Here is a 20,247-nt window from a genome sequence, read left to right on the forward strand (position 1 = left end):
TGCTAAAATGTTCAAGAAGAACTGGCTTTGGCTCCTTACTGAACACAATATTGCTTGTGGCCTTCTGAAGGAAGTATCTCAGGCACACTTCAGAAATTCACGACTTTTTAAATAGGTGCTTGTCTGCCTCACTGAGTCTATGTTAAAAGCTTAAATTCACTATTAATACTGCTGTCTTTGGTACACACTCACCTAATGTATTCATTTATACATGCTAGTACTTCAGAGCTGCTACCAAAAAGGTGTCTATATACAATATCCATTACAGTTTTAGATCGTTTGCTGTTCCTTATAGATGGAACTGAGGAACAAGTTCTCATTGTCGAAAAGGTATCAACTACAAGCAGCCTCAGATACGTGTTTATGTCAGAGACGAAGGTAAGTATCAGCTTTGAAGCATTGGGGGTCAGTCTTTTTTCCCTCCCAAGTTGACTACAACTTTCATGAATCAAAGTTGTAGTTTCTCTGTCAACTTATAATACAGTGAACAAGATTAATGCTGCTGATTTGTACTCAGTCAGAACAAAATTCTGACCATTTTATTCTGACTGATAAAAACCTCTGAAATTACAAACATCTGAAAAATCAAAAGAATGAGAACGGAATTTAATCCTTCACCCATCAATTAGATAGATTAAAATCATAGTGGTCAGATATTGTGACATCCAATCGTTAGTCACATCTTCAGAATATTAATATATGAATTGTGTCATTAAAAAGGAAAAATCTGCCATTTCAGAATTAAACGTAGTTGTGAAATATTAAAATAAATAATAGATAGCATTTTTTCACAGAACTTTAAAATTTTGAAAAAAAAAGGAAACTACTTACTGCATGTTTCAGGGTGCACATCTCATATAAGACACAGCCCAAAGCCCAAATATCACTAAACAAATGAATTACAAAGCAGTCAGTACACCTCCTCTCCAGTAAAAGGGACAGAGATTATGATTACATTATTTCATGTGTCAGTGAACGAATGTACCTTTTGTTGTTGTATGGCTTATTTTCGCATATTTCCGGGGACAGGTAGTATGGTGTGCCAATGCACGTACGGGCCAGCTCTACAGTACTAATAAAAAAAAACAAGTTAACACTGTCATTCATTTAATTTGTACACATTCTATTTTAATAGTCTGAGCACGCTTTAAATTAAACCGATGATTTCTTTACAAGGCAAGGAGGTCACAGATCGCATTTGCATAACAGTCTGTTAGCAACAATTATAGGAGAGAAGCAGCTGGAAGAGCACCTCTTCACAAAGCCTGTCCCTTGTACACATTGGGGAGTGGTTGGAAAATAACATTTGATCAGTTGGCTGCCCCCTGGTTGAAATTTCCCAGTTGCTTTGAGTACTCGTCACCCACTGGGCATTTATTTTTAATGAACTTGTGGTTGTCATACCAGCCCCATAGTATGACTGCAGGAAATCCTTCGGATCACAAACTAGGACTAATTACTGTCACCAGGCGTGATTTCTGTTACATCAAAGTGGGACGAAGCCAGCAGGTTGTGGAGGAGTCATAACTTCTGACTGTCCCCCTTCCGTGGCTGTGTTCATGTCTGGATATCCTTGAGAGGAAGAACAGTGTCACCAATATTCTCAATGCCCTTAAGAGACAGAAGTGGGCACCACAGGGGTTAGAGAGCTTTATCATTCCCTCCTACTCCACTTTGAATAAACTTCCCACCCTTCCCTCAACTTTGATACTTGGTATTACTCTCAACAAACTTTGCATACAAGTTATTCAATTGGGACCACAGGTGATTTACTGATTGTGGTTAAATACAGGAGTATTGTTAAATACTGGGGTATCATTACATTTACGTGGGGATCTGACTTAGTCATAATCCCACAGATGGTACCTTCGCAACACAATCTGTGGGCCCTCTCATACGGAGGATTGTTATTGCAACAACACACCATCAGGAGGGTAGGAGTAACCGGTCTCATGACAGTCAAAAATACAATTCAATTGCATGTAACAAAACATCTGGGTATCTAAAAAAAAGTGGGGATATTTACTGATGATGCGCACTACACTATTCATGATTCCTAAAATACTGAAGCAGTCCATATGCAGCAAAACTAGCACAACATTCAAGCTTAGGTCAGTAAGCAGTATTTACGTTAAATAAGCATCAGTCAACCATCACCTCCATCAAGGAGAATTCAAACTATCCCCTTAACAATCAATCAATGGAACGATCATCACTGAATGCCTCACTAGCAACATTCTGGGGTCACGACTGACCAGAAACTGAACTGAACTAGCCATATCAATATAGTAGCTACAAAAGCGGACAAAGGCTAAGAATACTGCAGCATGTCACTCACCTTCTGAGTTCCCAGAACCTGTTCACAATCTAGAAGGCACAAGTCAGGAGTGTGATGGAATACATCCTACTTGTCAGGAAAGCTTGAATGGACTGTCAACCTTATGCTTGTACAATTGCTTATATTTGATGATCTAATATAAAACACATTGACAGACAGCTGCTTTCAACTTGGAATTCAATTCACAACAGTACGCCCATACGACAACTCTGCAGTACTGTTATATCTCATATTTTCCAATGAAAGTCTGAGTCTGGTGGTAGATTCAGGAACAATTTTATTTTGGTACAACTTTGTTTCAGCTTCAGATTTTCTTTTCAGTTACAGCACACAAAAATTTCAGAATGCATGCAGTTAAAACTTAGAGTGCATGTGACCCCCACCCCATGATTCTTTTGATCAGTGGTGCCAATCCCTCAGAGATTGGCTCCCTGGTACAGCACCTTAAAAGAGATAGTCAGGCTTGTAGTCCAGCCCTAGTCATGATGCTTTCCTGATACTTCAATAATGATGAGTGGGCCATTTCTATTGCCTGAAACTGGTTTGAATCTTTTCTTATGGTGATTGTTTATATCGATCCATAACTACCTTGAAATCTATGATTGTCAGAAAGACAAGGACTGATTAGGGATAGTCAACATGGCTTTGTGCTTGGGAAATCAAGTCTTACAAACTTGACTGAGTTTTTTGAAGAAGTAACAAAGAGGATTGACGAGGGGAGAGCGGTGGACATGATCTATATGGACTTCAGAAAGGCGTTCAACAAGGTTCCCCATATTAATTTAGTTAGCAAGGTTAGATCTCATGGAATACAGGGAGAACTAGCCATTTGGATACAGGACTGGCTCAAAAGTAGAAGACAGAGGCTGGTGGTGGTGAAGGGTTGTTTTTCAGACTGGAAGCCTGTGACCAGTGGAATGCCACAAGGATCGGTGCTGGGTCCACTACTTTTTGTCATTTATATAATTGATTTGGATGTGAGCACAAGAGGTACAGTTAGTAAGTTTGCAGATGACACCAAAATTGGATCTACAGTGGACAGCAAAGAAGGTTACCTCAGATTACAACAGGATCTTGGTCAGATGGGCCAATGGGCTGAGGAGTGACAGATGGAGTTTAATTTAGACAAATGCGAGATGCTGCATTTTTGAAAAGTAAATCAGAGCAGGACTTATACACTTAATGGGAGCGTTGCTGAATAAGGAGACGTTGGAGTGCAGGCTCATAGCTCCTTGAAAGTGGAGATGCTGGTAGACCAGATAGTGAAGGAGGTATTTGGTATGCTTTCTTTTATTGGTCAGAGTATGGAGTACAGGAGTTGGGAGGTCATGTTGCAGCTGTACAGGACATTGGTTAGGCCACTATTGGAATATTGCGTACAATTCTGGTCTCCTTCCTATCAGAAAGATGTTGTGAAACTTGAAAGGGTTCAGAAAAGATTTATAAGGATGTTGCCAGGGTTGGAGGATTTGAGCTATAGGGAGAGGTTGAATAGGCTGGGGCTGTTTTCCCTGGAGCGTCGGAGGTTGAGGGGTGACCTTATAGAGGTTTATAAAACCATGAGGGGAATTGATAGGGTAAATAGGCAAAGTCTCTTCCCTGGAGTGGAGGAGTCCAAAACTAGAGGGCATAGGTTTAGGGCAAGCGTGGTAAGATGTATAAGAGACCTAAGGGGCAACCTTTTCATGCAGAGCATGGTGCGCGTGTTCAATGAGCTGCCAGAGGAAGTGGTGGAGGCTAGTACAATTGCAACATTCAAAAGGCATCTGGATATAAATAAGAAGGGTTTGGAGGGATATAGGCTGGCTGTTGGCAGGTGGGACTAGGTTGGGTTGGAATATCTGGTCAGCATGGACGAGTTGGACCAGAGGGTCTGTTTCCATGCTGCACATCTCTATGACTCTACCTGGAGGACCTGATCTAAAACCAACACTTAATTTTATAACAGATTGAATAAATAATTCATGAGAAACAATGACTGAGTGGAAGATGTTCTTATCTATGGAAGCAATTGCACATTCTCTACCTTAGCCAGGAACCTTGATTCTTACAGAGCTGCTACTGTCTCACTTGCTGAGGCTACATTAAGCAAATATTTTCCCACACGCTCTAACTACTGTCAGCCATGTTGTGCAGAGCGTGTCAGGGCAGTTGTCAGCCATCCAGTCATGGGCAGCCCTAACACTATCACTGAGCAATCCATCATTCGAACACAGATATTTAGAACAGCTTTCTGTCTAAAGGTTCATTCAGACAACTGCAGGTGAAGTAGGAACAAAAAAATAATCACATGACCAGGAAGAGGCCACTTCATCATATCTTGTCAAGCATGAAATTGTGCCACATTTGCCTACCTAATAAATGGGTGCTAGATCATCGCACTTGGCAGCAGTCACTTTACTTCAATTGTTAATCAATTAAGTCAAACACTTTCAAACATTTCTGAAACTTTCAATAAGGTATGTAGTGAAAAGTAAAATCATATCTCCAAACATACAAGTGTTAGCAGATCTAAAAATTAATTGTTATTTATGTAAATTACTTGAATGTGAATATAGGAGATGCTGTTAGTAAGTTTGCAGTTGACACCAAAATTGGTGGTGTAGTGGACAGCCAAGAAGGTTATCTCAGAGCCCAACCTTGATCAGGGAAATAGTGGGAGGCAAGAGATCACACGGAGACTGATACAGTTGGGAAAAGGAGTTAGTCAAACAATCAGGGCAAGTGGGAACAAAGCAGAGAACATGGGAGCACCGATAAGTTAAACTGCATTTATTTCAATGCAAGAAGCCCAACAGAAAAGGCAGATAACTCAGGTTGGGTACATGGAAATAGAATATCATAGCTATTACAGAGATGTGGCTAAAGGATGGACTGGACTGGCAGCTAAGTGATGGTAAATATAGATGCTAAAAGGAAGGATAGAAAGAGGGGCAAAAAAAAAAGAGGATGGGGAGTAGCATTTTTGATTAGGGATAATGATGTGGCTGTACTGAGGGATGATATTCCTGGAAATATGTCCAAGGAAGTTATTTGGGTGGACCTGAGAAATAAGAAAGGGATGATCACCTTATTGGTATTGTACTATAAACTGCCCAGTCTGTAGTAGGAACTTGAGAAACAAATTTGTAAGGATACATCAATTATCTGTGAGAAAAAAAATAGGGTGGTTATGGTAGGGAGTGTTAACTTACCAAACAGATTGAGACTGCCATAGTGCTAAGGGATAGTATGGAGAGGAATTTGTTAAATGTGCACAAAAAAAAATTATGATTCAGTATTTGGATATACCTACTAGAGAAGGTGCAAAACTTGGTAAAAACAATGACTGCAGATGCTGAAAACCAGATTCTGGATTAGTGGTGCTGGAAGAGCACAGCAGTTCAGGCAGCATCCAACGAGCAGTGAAATCGACGTTTCGGGCAAAAGCCCTTCATCAGGAATAAAGGCAGTGAGCCTGAAGCGTGGAGAGATAAGCTAGAGGAGGGTGGGGGTGGGGAGAGAGTAGCATAGAGTACAATGGGTGAGGAGATGAAGGTGATAGGTCAAGGAGGAGAAGGTGCAAAACTTGACCTACTCTTGGGAAATAAGGTAGGAAAGTGACAGAGTTTTCAGTGGGGGAGCACTTTGGGGCCAGCGACCATAATTCTATTAGTTTTAAACTGGCAATGGAAAAGGATAGACCAGATCTAAAAGTTAAAATTTCTAAACTGGAGGAAGGCTAATTTTGATGGTATTTGGCAAGAACTTTCAAGAGTTGATTAGGGGGCGGATGTTCACAGGTAAAAATGGGATGGCTGGAAAATGGGAAGCCTTCAAAAAAATGAGATGAGTGACCAGAGACAGTATGTTCCTGTTAGGGTGAAGGGCAAGACTAATAGGTGGAGGAAATGGTGGATGACTACAGAAATTGAGGTTTTGGTCAAGAGAAAGAAGGAAGCATATGTCAGCTATAGACAGTAGGGATCAAGTGAATCCCTAGAACAGCATAAAGGCAGTACGAGTGTATTTACTAGGGAAATCACCAGAGCAAAAAGTGGACATGAGATAGCTTTGGCAAATAGGGTGAAGGAGAATCCAAAGGGATTTGATAAATACATCAAGGACAAGGGGTAACTAGAGAGAGAACAGGGCCCCTTAAAGGATCAGCAAGACTGCCTGCATGTGGAACTGCAGGAGATGGGAGAGATTCTAACATAGTATTTTGCAGCAATGTTTGATGTGGAGAAGGACTTGGACGATATAGAAAGTGGGGAAATAAATAGCAATATCTTGAAAAAATGTCCATATCACAGAGGTGGTGGTGCTGGTGCTGGACATCTTAAAACACATAAAAAAGGTGGTTAAGTCCCCAGTACCTGATCAGGCATAAAAAGCACAAAAGAACAACGAAAATTTATAGCCCAGGAACAGGCCCTTCGGCCCTCCAAGCCTGAGCCGATCCAAATGTACTGTCTAAACCTGTCGGTCAATTCCTAAGCATCTGTATCCCTCTGCTCCCCACCTGCTTGTGCATCTATTCAGGCGCATCTTAAATGAATCTACCGTGCCTGCCTCTACCACCTCTGCTGACAACACGTTCCAAACACCCACTACCCTCTGTGTGAAGTACTTGCCGCATGTATCCCTCTTACAACTTTCCACCTCTCACCTTGAAAGCGTGACCTCTTGTTATTGAATCCATCACTCTGGAACTTTGTTGGAAGCGAGGAAAGAGATTGCTGGACCTCTTGCTGAGATATTTTTATCATTGATAGCCACAGATGAGATGCCCAAAGAGATTGGGTAAGGTTGTAAAATTAGTTAAAAGGTCGTAGGAAAAAGCAAAAGGAACTATAGCCTTATGAGCCTGACATCAGTGGTGGACAAGTTGCTGGAGAGAGAGTTCTGAGGGACAGGATTTACATGTATTTGGCAAGGCAAGGACTGGTTAGCGATAGTCAACATGACTTTGTGCATCGGAAATAGTGTCTCACTACTTCTGCAAATAACTCAATCACGTTAAAGAAGATGATAGACAAGGGCAGATGGGTGGAGATGATCTACATGGACTTCAGCAAGGCATTCAACCAGGTTCCTCCTGCTGGACTGGTTACTATGGTGGGAGAAATAGCTATTTGGATACAGAACTGGCTTGAAGGTAGAAGACAGATGGTGATGGTGGAGGGTTGCTTTTCAGACTGGAGGCTACAAGATTCTGTGCTGGGTCCACTGCTTTTCATCATTTATATAAATGATTTGGATGTGAACATGGAATGTATGGTTAATACGTTTGCAGATGACTCTAAAATTGGAGGTGTAGCGGACAGCAAGGAAGGTTACCTCAGATTACAATGGGTTCTTGATCAGATGAGCCTGTGGGCTGAGGAGTGGCAGCTGGAGTTTAGTTTAGATAATTTGAGGTGTTGCATTTTGAGAAAGCAAATCTTAGCAGGACTTCAATACTTAATGGGAAAGTCTTGGGAGTGTTGCTGAACAAAGACCATGGAGTGCAGGTTCATAATTCCTTGAAAGTTGAGTTGCAGGACAGTGAAGGAGTTTGATATGCTTACCTTTATTGGCCAATACATTGAATATAAGAGTTGTGAGATCGTATTGCGGCTGTACAGGACATTGCATGCAGTACTCCAAAAATGGCCTAACCAATTATGATCGTCCTGCTGTCGGAAAGAAGGATGTTGTGAAACTTAAAAGGGTTCAGAAAATATTCACAAGGATGTTGCCAGGTTGGAGGGCTTGAGCTAGAGGGAGAGACTGAATAGGCGAGGACTATTTTCCCTGGAGCATCGGAAGCTGAAGATTAACCTAATAGAGGTTTATAAAATCATGAGAGGCTTGTACAGGATGAACAGTCAATGTCTTTTCCCCAGGATAAGGGAGTTCAAAATTAGAGGGAATAGGTTTAAGGTGAGAGGGGAAAGATTTTAAAAAGGCACCTAGGAAGCAATGTTTTCGTGCAGAGGGTAGTGCACCTAAGGAATGAGCTGTTAGAGGAAGTGGAAGAGGCTGATACAATTACAGCATTTAAAAAGGCAGCTGGATGGGTATATGAATAGGAAGGGTTTACAGGGATATGGTCCAAAGGCTGGCAAACAGGACTAGATTAACTTAGGATAACTGGTCAGCATGGCTAAGTTTGACCAAAAGAGTCTGTTTGCGTGCTGTACAGCTCTATGACTATGATTATGAAATGTAAACCAGAAAGTTATTTTTTGCAGCATTTCTTCAATATAGAAAAAGGTGAATTAGGGCATTCAAACAAAATCTGAAAAGATAAAAAAAAATCAATAAAGTTCGTGAACTAAATTTCAGTTTAAGCAATTTGAACTCTACCTGTTAAGCACTCTAGCTATTCCAAAATCTCCCAACTGAACCGTTCCACCTTTGGTCAGAAAGATATTCTGGGTTTAGAAAAGGAAAACAAAAAAAAAGTGTCATAGGTGCAATTAATACTCAAAACATCCATGTGTTCATACTTTTGTAATATTTAGAGATAGAAAGACATGTGTAAGATTAGAATTATCACTTTGCATTTACACAATGAGTGGCAGAAGTCAAAGACATTACCTACATTGTTTGAGAAGTCAACAGCTAGGACAAGGAAATGGTGTCTAAAATTATAATGACAAATACAACTGAAAAATAAAAATTTACGTATTCCAATTGTGTTAAATAAACCTTAATTATGGCTTACTTCTCCTCCTGTAGCTCTATTCAGCCTATAAATTGCATCATTCAGTGAGATCATGGCTGATCTGATAAACCTCAATTTCATTTCCCTACTTTGTCCCTCTAAATAGTTGGTTCCCCTACAGGTTAACACTTGGTTTCTGTCTTACATATACTTAAATGATCCAGCTTTGATAGCCCTGCAGTAAAGAATTCCACAAGTTCACTGCCCTCAAAGAAATTCCTCTTGCATAATTAGATTGGATTAGATTAGATTACTTACAGTGTGGAAACAGGCCCTTCGGCCCAACAAGCCCACAATGACCCACCGAAGCACAACCCACCCAGACCCATTCCCCTTCATTTACCCTGGCACCTAGCATTATGGGCAATTTAGTATGGCCAATTCACCTAACCTGCACATTTTTGGACTGTGGGAGGAAACCGGAGCACCCGGAGGAAACCCACGCAGACACGGGGAGAATGTGCAAACTCCGCATAATGTACAACCCTGATTTCTGACATTATGCCCTCTGGTCCTAGACTCTCCCAGAAGGAGAAAGGACCTTTCTGCATCTACCTTGACAAGTCTAAGAATCTTGTATGTTTCAATAAAGGTGTGCCACTCACTCATTCTTCTCAACACCAATGTGTACTGGCTATATCTACTCAGCCTCTCCTCAGAAGACAGTTCCTCCATTTCCTACATTAGCCGAGCAAACCTCCTCTGAGCTATCTTCAGTGCAATAGGTCTTTCCTCAGACAAACTGTTCACAATATTCCACCTGTGCCTGATGCGATTTTAATAAAACCTCCCCACTTTTATACTTAATTTCCATTGAAGAAAATCCCATTTGCCTGTTGTTCCAATGAGTAGTCACCAGACTCAAAACGTTAACCGTGCTTCCTTCCCAAAGATGTTGCCAGACCTGCTGGGTTTCTCCATCAATTACTATTTTAGTTTTAGAGTTATAGGTTATATTAAATTGTCCCATTTACCTTCCCTATTATCCACTGAACTCAGAGTCATAGAGATGTACAGCATGGAAACGGACGCTTCGGTCCAACCGACCACATATACCAACCCAATCTAGTCCCACCAGCCAGCGCCCTGCCCATATCCCTCCAAACCCTTCCTATTCATATATCCATCCAGACACCTTTTAAATGTTGCAATTGTACTAACCTCCACCACTTCCTCTGGCAGCTCATTGCATACATGTACCACCCTGTGTGAAAAAGTTGCCCCTTGGGTCTCTTTTATATCTTTCCCCTCTCACCCTAAACCTATGCCCTCTTGTTCTGGACTCCCCTACCCCAGGGAAGAGACTTTGCCTTTTTATCGTATCAATGCACCTCATGATTTTATAAACCTCTATAAAAGGTCACCCCCTCAGCGTCTGACACTCCAGGGAAAGCAGCCCTAGCCTATTTAACCTCTCCCTATACCTCAAATCCTCCAACCCTGGCAACATCCTTGTCAATTTTTTCTGAACCCTTTCAAGTCTCACAACATCCTTCCGATAAGGAGACCAGAATGGCACACAATATTCCAAAAGTGGCCTAATCAATGTCGTGCTGAGCAAATGCTAGCTTTTTGTGATTTGTGCAGAGCCTCCCAAATCCCTCTGTTCAGTATTCATATGCACACCTTACCCAATGACATAATACTCAGATCATGTATTCTTCCTGACAGAAGTCGAGGAGGACGAGGACGAGGAGGGAGGAGGAGGGAGGAGAAGAGGAGAAGAGAGAGAAGAGGAGAGAAGAAGAGAGAAGAAGAGACCCATCCTCCCCTCCTGGCACCATTGCCTGCCACCACAGGAATTGCAAAACTTGTGTCCACACCTCCCCCCAAGGCCCCAAAAGGAGCCTTCCACATCAATCAAAAGTTTCACATGCGCTTCCACACATCATTTACTGTGTCCATTGCTACCGATGCAATCTCCTCTACATTGGGGAGACAGGACGACTACTCGCAGAGTGCTTCAGAGAATATCTGTGGGACACCTGCACCAAATCAACCCCACTGCCCCATGGCTGAACACTTCAACTCCCCCTCCCACTCTGCTGAGGACATGTAGGTCCTGGGCCTCCTCCATTGCTACTCCCTTACCACTTGATGCCTGGAGGAAGAATGCCTCATCTGCTGCCTCGGGACTCTCCAACCCCAGGTCATCAATGTGGATTTCACCAGTTTCCTCATTTCCACTCATCCCACTTTACCCCAGTTCCAACCTTCCAGCTCAGCACTGTTCTCATGAATTTCTGCATCTCTCAATCTTCCTTCCCACCTATCCATTCCATCCTCCCCTCTGACCGATCACCTTTACGCCCACCTCCATCCACCTATTGCACTCTCAGCTACCTTCACCCCTCCCAACAACCCCTTTCCTCCCATTTATCTCTCCATCCCAGAGGCTCCCATGAAGGGCACTGGCCAGAAACGTCGATTTTCCTGCTCCTCGGATGATGCCTGACCTGCTGTGCTTTTCCATCACCACACTCTCGACTGCATCCCATCAAGATCAGGAATCGTATCGGTTCTTAGCCTCATAAGTTTCCCTTATGCCTTTTGAATGAATGTTATTGTATTTATTTCCTCTGCACCTCTTGCCATGCTTCCTCTTTTATATTTCTCCACAAACCTTGGTGCTTAAGAGTGAAATTAGATTTTCTTTTAAAAATGTGAGCCTCCTTGCTAAAAGGAATTGAGAATACTGCATCCCAGTTGAAAAAGCAAGATACAGAAGTGATCTGAACTGACATGTAGAACATAGAACAACACAGCACAGAACAGGCCCTTCGGCCCACGATGTTGTACCGAACATTTGTCCTAGCTTAAGCACCCACCCATGTACTTATCCAATTGCCGCTTAAAAGGTCGGCAATGATTCGGACTCTGCCACTCCCAAAGGCAGCGCATTCCATGCCCCCACCACTCTGGGTAAAAAACCTACCCCTGACATCCCCCCTATACCTTCCACCCTTCACCTTAAATTTATGTCCCCTTGTAACACTGTTGTACCCGGGGAAAAAGTTTCTGACTGTCTACTCTATCTATTCCCCTGATCATCTTATAAACCTCTATCAAGTCACCCCTCATCCTTCGCCGTTCCAACGAGAAAAGGCCTAGCACTCTCAACCTATCCTCGTACGACCTATTCTCCATTCATGGCAACATCCTGGTAAATCTCCTCTGCACCCTCTCCAAAGCTTCCACATCTTTCCTAAAATGAGGCAACCAGAACTGCACACAGTACTCCAAATGTGGCCTTACCAAGGTCCTGTACAACTGCAACATCACCTCACGACTCTTGAATTCAATCCCTCTGCTAATGAACGCTAATACACCACAGGCCTTCTTACAAGCTCTATCCACCTGAGTGGCAACTTTCAAAGATCTACGAACATAGACCCCAAGATCCCTCTGCTCCTCCACCTTACTAAGAACCCTACCGTTAACCCTGGATTCCGCATTATTAGTTGGCCTTCCAAAATGGACAACCTCACACTTGGCAGGGTTGAACTCCATCAGCCACTCCTCAGCCCAGCTCTGCATCATATCTAAGTCTCTTTGTAGCTGACAACAGCCCTCCTCACTATCCACAACTCCACCAATCTTCGTGTCGTCTGCAAATTTACTGACCCACCCTTCAACTCTCTCTCTTCCAAGTCATTAATAAAAATTACAAAACAGCAGAGGACCCAGAACTGATCCCTGCGGAACTCCACTTGTAATCTACCACCACTCTCTGACTTCGACCAGTTAGCCATTTTTCTATCCAACTGGCCAAATTTCCCTCTATCCCATGCCTCCTGACTTTCCACATAAGCCTATCATGGGGAACCTTATCAAATGCCTTACGTCAACCAGAAATGTTTGGAGGGATATGGGCTAAGCACAAGTAGATAGGACTAGTTTAGTTTGGAACTATGGTCAACAGGGATTGGTTGGACCAAAAGGTCTGTTTTGATTCTAAGAAGAAATGAGCAGAACCCAGCAACTTAAAGCAAACAGCTCTTCTGGATAGATGCATAACAGAAATGGCAGAGAGTGTGTACAATGCCAAGTATAAATTCACAAAGCTTGTACAATTAGAGTGCTGTTCTGAATACTGGTGAAAGAAGTGGCTCAAAGGATTGGCAGCCAGAGCCAAATCAGTGGCTCCAGCATTGGCTCAGTTGTACAGGGCAGGAAGGAAGAGCAGCAGGATTCATTTGGATGGGTATATGAATAGGAAGGGTTTAGAGGGATATGGGGCCGGGTGCTGGCAAGTGGGACTAGATTGGGTTGGGATCTGTGGTCAGCATGGATGGGCTGGACCGAAGGATCTGTTTCCATGCTGTACATCTCTATGACTCTACAACAGGATTTTCTTTCCCCCAAACTCAGGTAGTGTTAAGTGGATTAAATTAAAGTTATTTATATAATTGACACAGTCGCAACAGCAGCAGCAGCAGCTTTAATTTCTCCCTCTTAATGTTGTAACAAAAATACACAATCTATTTAGGGAGTGATGGTATTAAGAGTCATGTGTCACATTCTGAAAACAGTTCCTTAACTCAACAGTTACATAAGCTTACCTGTGACTTTATATCTCGGTGCAGAATCTTTCGATCATGAACATGTTTCAGAGCTAAGCAGATTTGCACAAACCAATCCAGGATCTATTAACATAAGGATTATAAAGGAATACTGCTACAAGTAAAAACTGCCAGATAACACCAAGGCCTCAAAAAGATTACAACAATAAGCAGAGTATTGTTTATTCATACATTGTTACAGAACTTGCCTAAAGTGACACTCTTTCAAACATTTATAATAAAATCATACACAAACAGCAACAGTCTCAAATATTTACAAGGATGTTGCGAGAGTTGGAGGATTTGAGCTAGAGGGAGAGGCTGAATACGCTAGGACAGTTGTCCCTGGAGCATTGGAGGCTGAGACAGGTTTATAAAATCATGAGGTGCATGGATAGGATAAATAGACAAAGTCTTTTCCCCTAGAGGTTTTGGGGGGCGGGGGGGGGTGTTGTGGAAAGAGTCCAGAATTAGAAGACATAGGTTTACAGTGAGAGGGGAAAAGATATAAAAGGGGTCTATGGGGCAACTTTTTCACCCAGAGGATGGTGCATCTATGGAATGAGCTGCCAGAGGAAGCGGTGGAGGCTGGTACAATTACAACATTTAAAAGGCATCTGGATGGGTACACGAATAGGAAGGGTTTAGAGGGATATGGGCAAATACAGGCAGATGGGACTAGATTAATTGAGGATATCTGGTCTACATGGACAAGTTGGACTGAAGGGTTCGTTTCCATGCTATACATCTCTATGACTCAAAATTCATTTTAAGCATAAAAAGTGCAGTGACAACATAAAATTCACTAGAGTCTATGTTAAAAAATAAATTTGATCATAAAGCAATTTGACAGGTTCTTGAGATTTTAACCCACATCCTTTCCAAAATGTTATTAAATTGTCACATCCCAGAGATCATTACATAGGAATATGGCATACAAGACAGAGTTAAATGGTACATTAACTGAGTAGGCATAGCAGTAAAAAAATAGATTTCAATACAAGTAAATGAAAAAAAAAAATCACCCAGTTTGGACATGTATGAACGACTTTTTAAAAAAATGGTGAAAAGTAACAAACTGTGGAGATACAAAGAGTATGGGGAGCCATAGTTATTGCAAATGACATGAACAAGTACAATAAATAATACACTGAACTTCATATCTGAAATAGTAATACTGAACTTATAACTCTTAATTGGTAGGGCCCCAGATAGTGTTGTAGAATACAGAACACTAGGAGTTCGGGTAAATTCTTCTTTCAAATTTGTGTCACAGGCAAACGGAGTGGTTAAGAAGGCATGTTAGCATGTTTGCCTTCATTACTCAGATCTCGGAGTAAAGGAGTTGAGACATTTTGCAATTGTATAGGACATTGGTGAGGTCACCTTTGGAGTACGGTGTGCAGTTCTGGGTCGGCCTGTTAGAGGAAGGATACTATTGAATTGGAGACAGTTCAGAAGAGATTTTTGAGGATGTTGCCAGGAATGGAGGGTTTGAGGTATTAGCAGAGGCTGGGATTTTTTTCATTGAGTGTAGGAGGTTGAGAGGTGACCTTATGGAGGTTTGTAAATTCATGACGGGAATATATAAGGGGAGTAGCAAAGTAGCACCCTTTTACCTAGGGTGGGGCAATTCAAAACTAGAGGACATATTTTTAAGGTGAGAGGAGGAAGATTTAAAAACAGAATGGTCAGTGTGTGGAATAAACTGCCAGAGAAAGTGGTGGATACAGGTATAGTTACAACATTTAAAAGACATTTGAACAAGTACATGAAGAGGAAAGGTTGGGCCAAACACAGGCAGGTTGAGTCTAGTTTAATTTGGGAACATGGGAAAGTGGTAAATAGACTAAACAACACATGCTGAAGCAGTGACAAACAGATGGAAAGATCACATCAGGACAGATTCCCCAACAGTGCAGTTGGATTTTAAAACATTGCATAACTGCACAGGAACAGGAATACATTTCATTATCTGAAAAACAAAACGGCTGTTACCTGGTCCTCAGAGAATAAAACTCCTTTCTGTGCATTAATCCGTTTGAAAAGATCACCACCTTCACAGTAATCCATGACTATGTAAAGGCAACCATTTTCTGTGAAAAAAAAAACTTGAAACTTCAACTGGAGTGATGAAAGGACTGAATACATAGCACTGTTTACACCAAATGCTTGTCCATTTTATAATTGATTAGATCAGAGGTGGTGCTGGAAAAGCACAGCAGGTCAGGCAACATCCGAGGAGCAGGAAAAAAAAATAAAAAAAATAAAAAATTCGACGTTTTGGGCAAAAGCCCTTCATCAGGAAGGGCTGCTCCTCGGATGCTGCCTGACCCGCTGTGCCTTTCTAGCACCACTCTGATCTAAACTCTGGTTTCCAGTATCTGCAGTCCTCACTTTTGCCCTGTTTTATAATTGTCATGAGCAAGGGCAAGGAAAAAACTGAAACATTATATTCAACCTAGATATTCTAAGTCCTAATTTTAAGCAGTGTGAAAACTGCACACCAGAACAAATGGCAATAATGGATGCACTCGTTTGCAGCCACTTAGCATTTCTCTTTCCAATGAGGAGATGGCATGTAGCTCAAAAGCAATCTTACTTTGGTCATATTAATTTTCAGGATATGGGCAAGACAGCAAAGGTCATATTAAATGCCACACTGATTTGCTCTGAAGGCAAATGTGCTTTTCATCCTTCAAATATAAAAAAAATCCAAGCTACCCAAATCATAAAGAGATGCTTTAAAAGTTAAAGTAGAAAGATGAAATTATCATTTCCAAATCAGCCAGTGTATCTTCACTATGAACATGCAGTCCTTACACATGTCCATACCCCACAAGGATAGCCTCCATATCCTCTTCATCTTCATGTCTTTATCTCCAACAGACTATACCTCGTCCTATCCAGTATCCTGCAAGAATTCCATCCCATTCTCCCAATTCCTCCACTTCCTCTCGGACAAGGAGACATTCCACTCGTGAGCATACCAGATGTCCACCTATTTTCAACAATGTGCTTTTCTGCTAAGACCGTTCCTTTCGACAATCCTTAGTTGGTGTCACTCTCCCCACCAAACCCCAGGCACCATCCCCCGCAACCAGAAAAGATGCAAAACCTGCCGTTTCACCACCATCTCCCTCACCTCCATCCAGGGCCCCAAACAGTCTGCGAGAGACCAAGCTTCACCTGCCTCTCTTCCAACCTAGCATACTTCAGGTGCTCCCGATGTGGTCTTTACATTAGGGAGACCAAACGTAAACTTAGGGAACGATTTGCCAAACATCTCAGCTGGGCCCACAGGAGCTGACCGGACCTCCCAGTCACTGTCCAGTTTAATTCACATTTCCACTCCCTTTCCAACATGACCATCCTTCGCCTCCTCCATTGCCATAACGAACCAAACCACAAATTGGAGGAACCACACCTCAACTTCCACCTGGGCAGCCTACAGTCTGGGAGGAGTCAATATTGGGTTCTCCAATTTCAAATAATCACTGCCCATCCCCCGACTCCCTTCCCAGCTCCCCCCCCCACTCCCCTTCCTGCCACCAACCAGATTCATTCCTCCCATTGACCAACTAGGTTGCAATGTTAATATGTCTCTGGCTATTAATGTAATTTGAAAAGGGTTAAACTACATTGTCCCCACCTGAAGACAACAGCCACAATCTCCACTTCACCACCCCCTTTATCTGCAGCTCCCCTCTGACACCCATTCCCAGTGGTGAAGAAGGGTTACACCCAATACATCAACTTTGCCACCTCCTGATGCTGCCTGGACTTGCTGTGTTCTTCTAGCCTTGTGCTTGCCTACTTTGGATTCCGCATCTGCAGTTTTTGTTTTTGGGCTCTAAATTTCAAAACTTTGCAAAATGACAATGTTTTTCGACAGCAGAATTCAGTGCTGCCTCCAATCTACAGACTGATGACAACCTTACCTCTCAGTGGTGCATCTTCTAGCTGACTGAAAACATCACCACCCGCAACATGTTAACCTGACCTGGATGGCACAGCCCCAGGTTTCAACCTTCCACCGATGTCTAGACAACCCTCAACCAGGCAAAGGAACGTAAAGCCACTTACTCCACAAGAAAAACACTATGAGCTGCTCAAATTGTGAACCGTGGCCATCCTGGTCAGACCAATAGCCACATATTAAACATCTGTTGAGAGATCCATGTTAGGTAGCATGACAACCATTGAATTAGCTGAATAAAATCAACATTGAATTAGGACTGCTTTCCCTCTGCAGTGAGAAATGGACCTCACAATACAAAAATCAACGTACTCCACACACAGCAGATAAAAGCAAACATATATTCAAACAATATTTTGTCCAATGGTTTCATTCCATTTAAAACTTTTCGAAGGGCTAACACAACTGCCCCACAAGCAAGCATACATCGTGGGTAGAATCAAATGTAAAAGCTCAAGCTTCATTCAGATTTTAGGTCACACTTCGTGGAGATGTAAAGTGCTTACTTATATATTCATAGAGTCATACAGCATGGAAACAGTCCATGCCAAACATAAACCCAAACTAAATTAGTGCTACCTGCCTGCCCCAGCCTTTAACTCTCCAAATCTGTCCTTATTCATGTACTTATCCATGTCTTCTAAATGTTATGATTGCATCTGCATCCACCACTTCACGACGTTCTTTCTACACACAAACTACCCTCTTTGTAAAAAAAAACAAATTGCCTCTCATCTTAGAGCAGAAGCTGTTTCATCACCTATGGATTACAGCTAAACACTGGGAGTTCTCTTCCTGCTGTGAGAGTTGCATGTGAGACCATCTATTTTTCTGAACTTGCTTTTCCAAGGGTGTGTTACTTGCTATATCGGACAGTTACTGTTTAGTAGTAAAATAATCTATTATTCTGTTAAGTTTTCCAGTAGAGTTAAAGGTATTTCAATTTGTACTTTCTTTAGTTGTATTTTAACTTTGGTATATGAATAAAGGGTGTTTTGCTTCAAATCTGGTAGTTTGCAATTTGATTGAGTTTTTTGAACCAGTAACAAAGAGGATTGATGAGGACAGAATGAAAGACATGATCTATATGGACTTTAGCAAGGCGTTCAATAAGCTTCCCCATAGGAGATTGGTTAGCAAGGCGAGACGCCATGGAATACAGGGAGAACTAGCCATATGGATATAGAACTGGCTCAAAAGGAGAAGGCAGAGAGTGGTGGTGGAGGGTTATTTTTCAGATTAGAGGCCTGTGACCAGTGGAGTGCCATAAGGATCAGTGCTGGGTCCAGTATGTTTTGTCATTTATATAAATGATCTGGATGTGAGCATAAGAGGTATAGTTAGTAAGTTTGCCGATGACACCAAAATTTGAGGTGTCGTGGACAGTGAAGGTTACCTTCAATTACAACAGGATCCGGACCAGATGGGCCAATGGGCTGAGGAGTGGCAGATGGAGTTTAATTCAGATAAATGCGAGGTGCTGCATTTTGGGAAAGCAAATCTTAGCAAGACTTAGACACTTAATGGTAAGGTCCTAGGGAGTGTTGCTGAACAAAGAGACCTTGTAATGCAGATTCATAGCTCCTTGAAAGTAGAGTCTCAGGTAGATAGGATAGTGAAGAAGGCGTTTGGTGCTTTCCTTTATTGGTCAGAGTATTGAGTACAGGAGTTGAGAGAGACAGACAGACCAAGAGACAGACAGACAGACCGACCGAGAGACAGACCATTTTAGTGCTGAGGCTGTTGAATTCAGAACAAAATTAACTGTTAGTGCTTACCTGCTATGCATTGAATTTAATTGCATTTTGAGACTTTTGGGATATTGAGTAGCCATTACCGGTTATTAAATACAAACTCTGTAAAAGGTAATATTGATGAAGCTTTAACTTACTTGCTGTTCTTGCAGACCACTCTACTGATCTTACAGACTGCCCCACTGTCAATTCTAAATAAATCAGACCTTATTCTTATTTGAATTTGAATCACAACCCTGAAAAGAAAGCATGTTTAATTCGAAGACTAATGAATCAGTTTAAATGTAATCTTACGGTAACATCTCAGCCTCAGGTACAGAATGATTCAGTGCTTAAAAAGCAGGAGTCTGCTCCTAGGTTAGAAATTTTTCGAAGCCTAACATTAAAGAGATTCTGGCACAATGTGTCGGGAAGCCATTTTATGGTCAAAAGTTTGCCCTCCTTGCTAAGAAGTCATTTTGTAAAACAATTGTATCTGACACGTGAGCTGTTCAAGGTTACCTTACGAGCTCTCCAATTAGCTCAGACTTGTACCTTTTTATTGATAGGAGTTTATCTCACTAGCAGGCACCTAACTCAGCTGGGTATGTTTTTACCACCTGATGAATGGCTTAGGGCCTGTAGTCAAGCATACCCAGACCTGTCAATTAACTTTTCTTTCTTAATTATGGTCTTTCACTGATATTTGCCTAATTAAGAACATGCAATATTTTTGAACTTTTGTATAAAGGAAGCCACTTTGTATCAGTACATCGGAGTAGCCTGCCGAGGTACTTTAAGAGCTGGTACCCTACTCTCCCAGGTTATTAGAACCTAGCTGTTAGTTTAGCTTACATATATCAGTATTATTTTGAAACAGTGATGCTATTGGTAAAGGAAATTACTAAAGTTAAACTAATCTGTCTAAAAGAGGTTTTTTA

The 20,247-nt window shown here is 41.9% G+C and overlaps 1 protein-coding gene across 8 annotated transcripts in view; it reads right to left on the reverse strand.

Moving 5' to 3' along the window:
• Positions 1-20,247, reverse strand: part of nek1 (NIMA-related kinase 1) — a 165,065-nt gene that overhangs the window by 133,128 nt on the left and 11,690 nt on the right. For all 8 annotated transcript variants that reach the window (XM_072594483.1, XM_072594516.1, XM_072594508.1 and 5 more), the window contains exons 4-8: positions 15,593-15,690; positions 13,595-13,678; positions 8,672-8,739; positions 986-1,072; positions 832-886 (exon numbers count right to left, since the gene is read on the reverse strand). In XM_072594483.1, the coding sequence (XP_072450584.1) occupies positions 832-886; positions 986-1,072; positions 8,672-8,739; positions 13,595-13,678; positions 15,593-15,690 (392 nt within the window). The remainder of the gene's footprint in view (positions 1-831; positions 887-985; positions 1,073-8,671; positions 8,740-13,594; positions 13,679-15,592; positions 15,691-20,247) is intronic.

Source organism: Chiloscyllium punctatum, chromosome 2, assembly GCF_047496795.1.
Source record: "Chiloscyllium punctatum isolate Juve2018m chromosome 2, sChiPun1.3, whole genome shotgun sequence".
In the NCBI taxonomy this organism is placed as follows: Eukaryota; Metazoa; Chordata; class Chondrichthyes; order Orectolobiformes; family Hemiscylliidae; genus Chiloscyllium; species Chiloscyllium punctatum.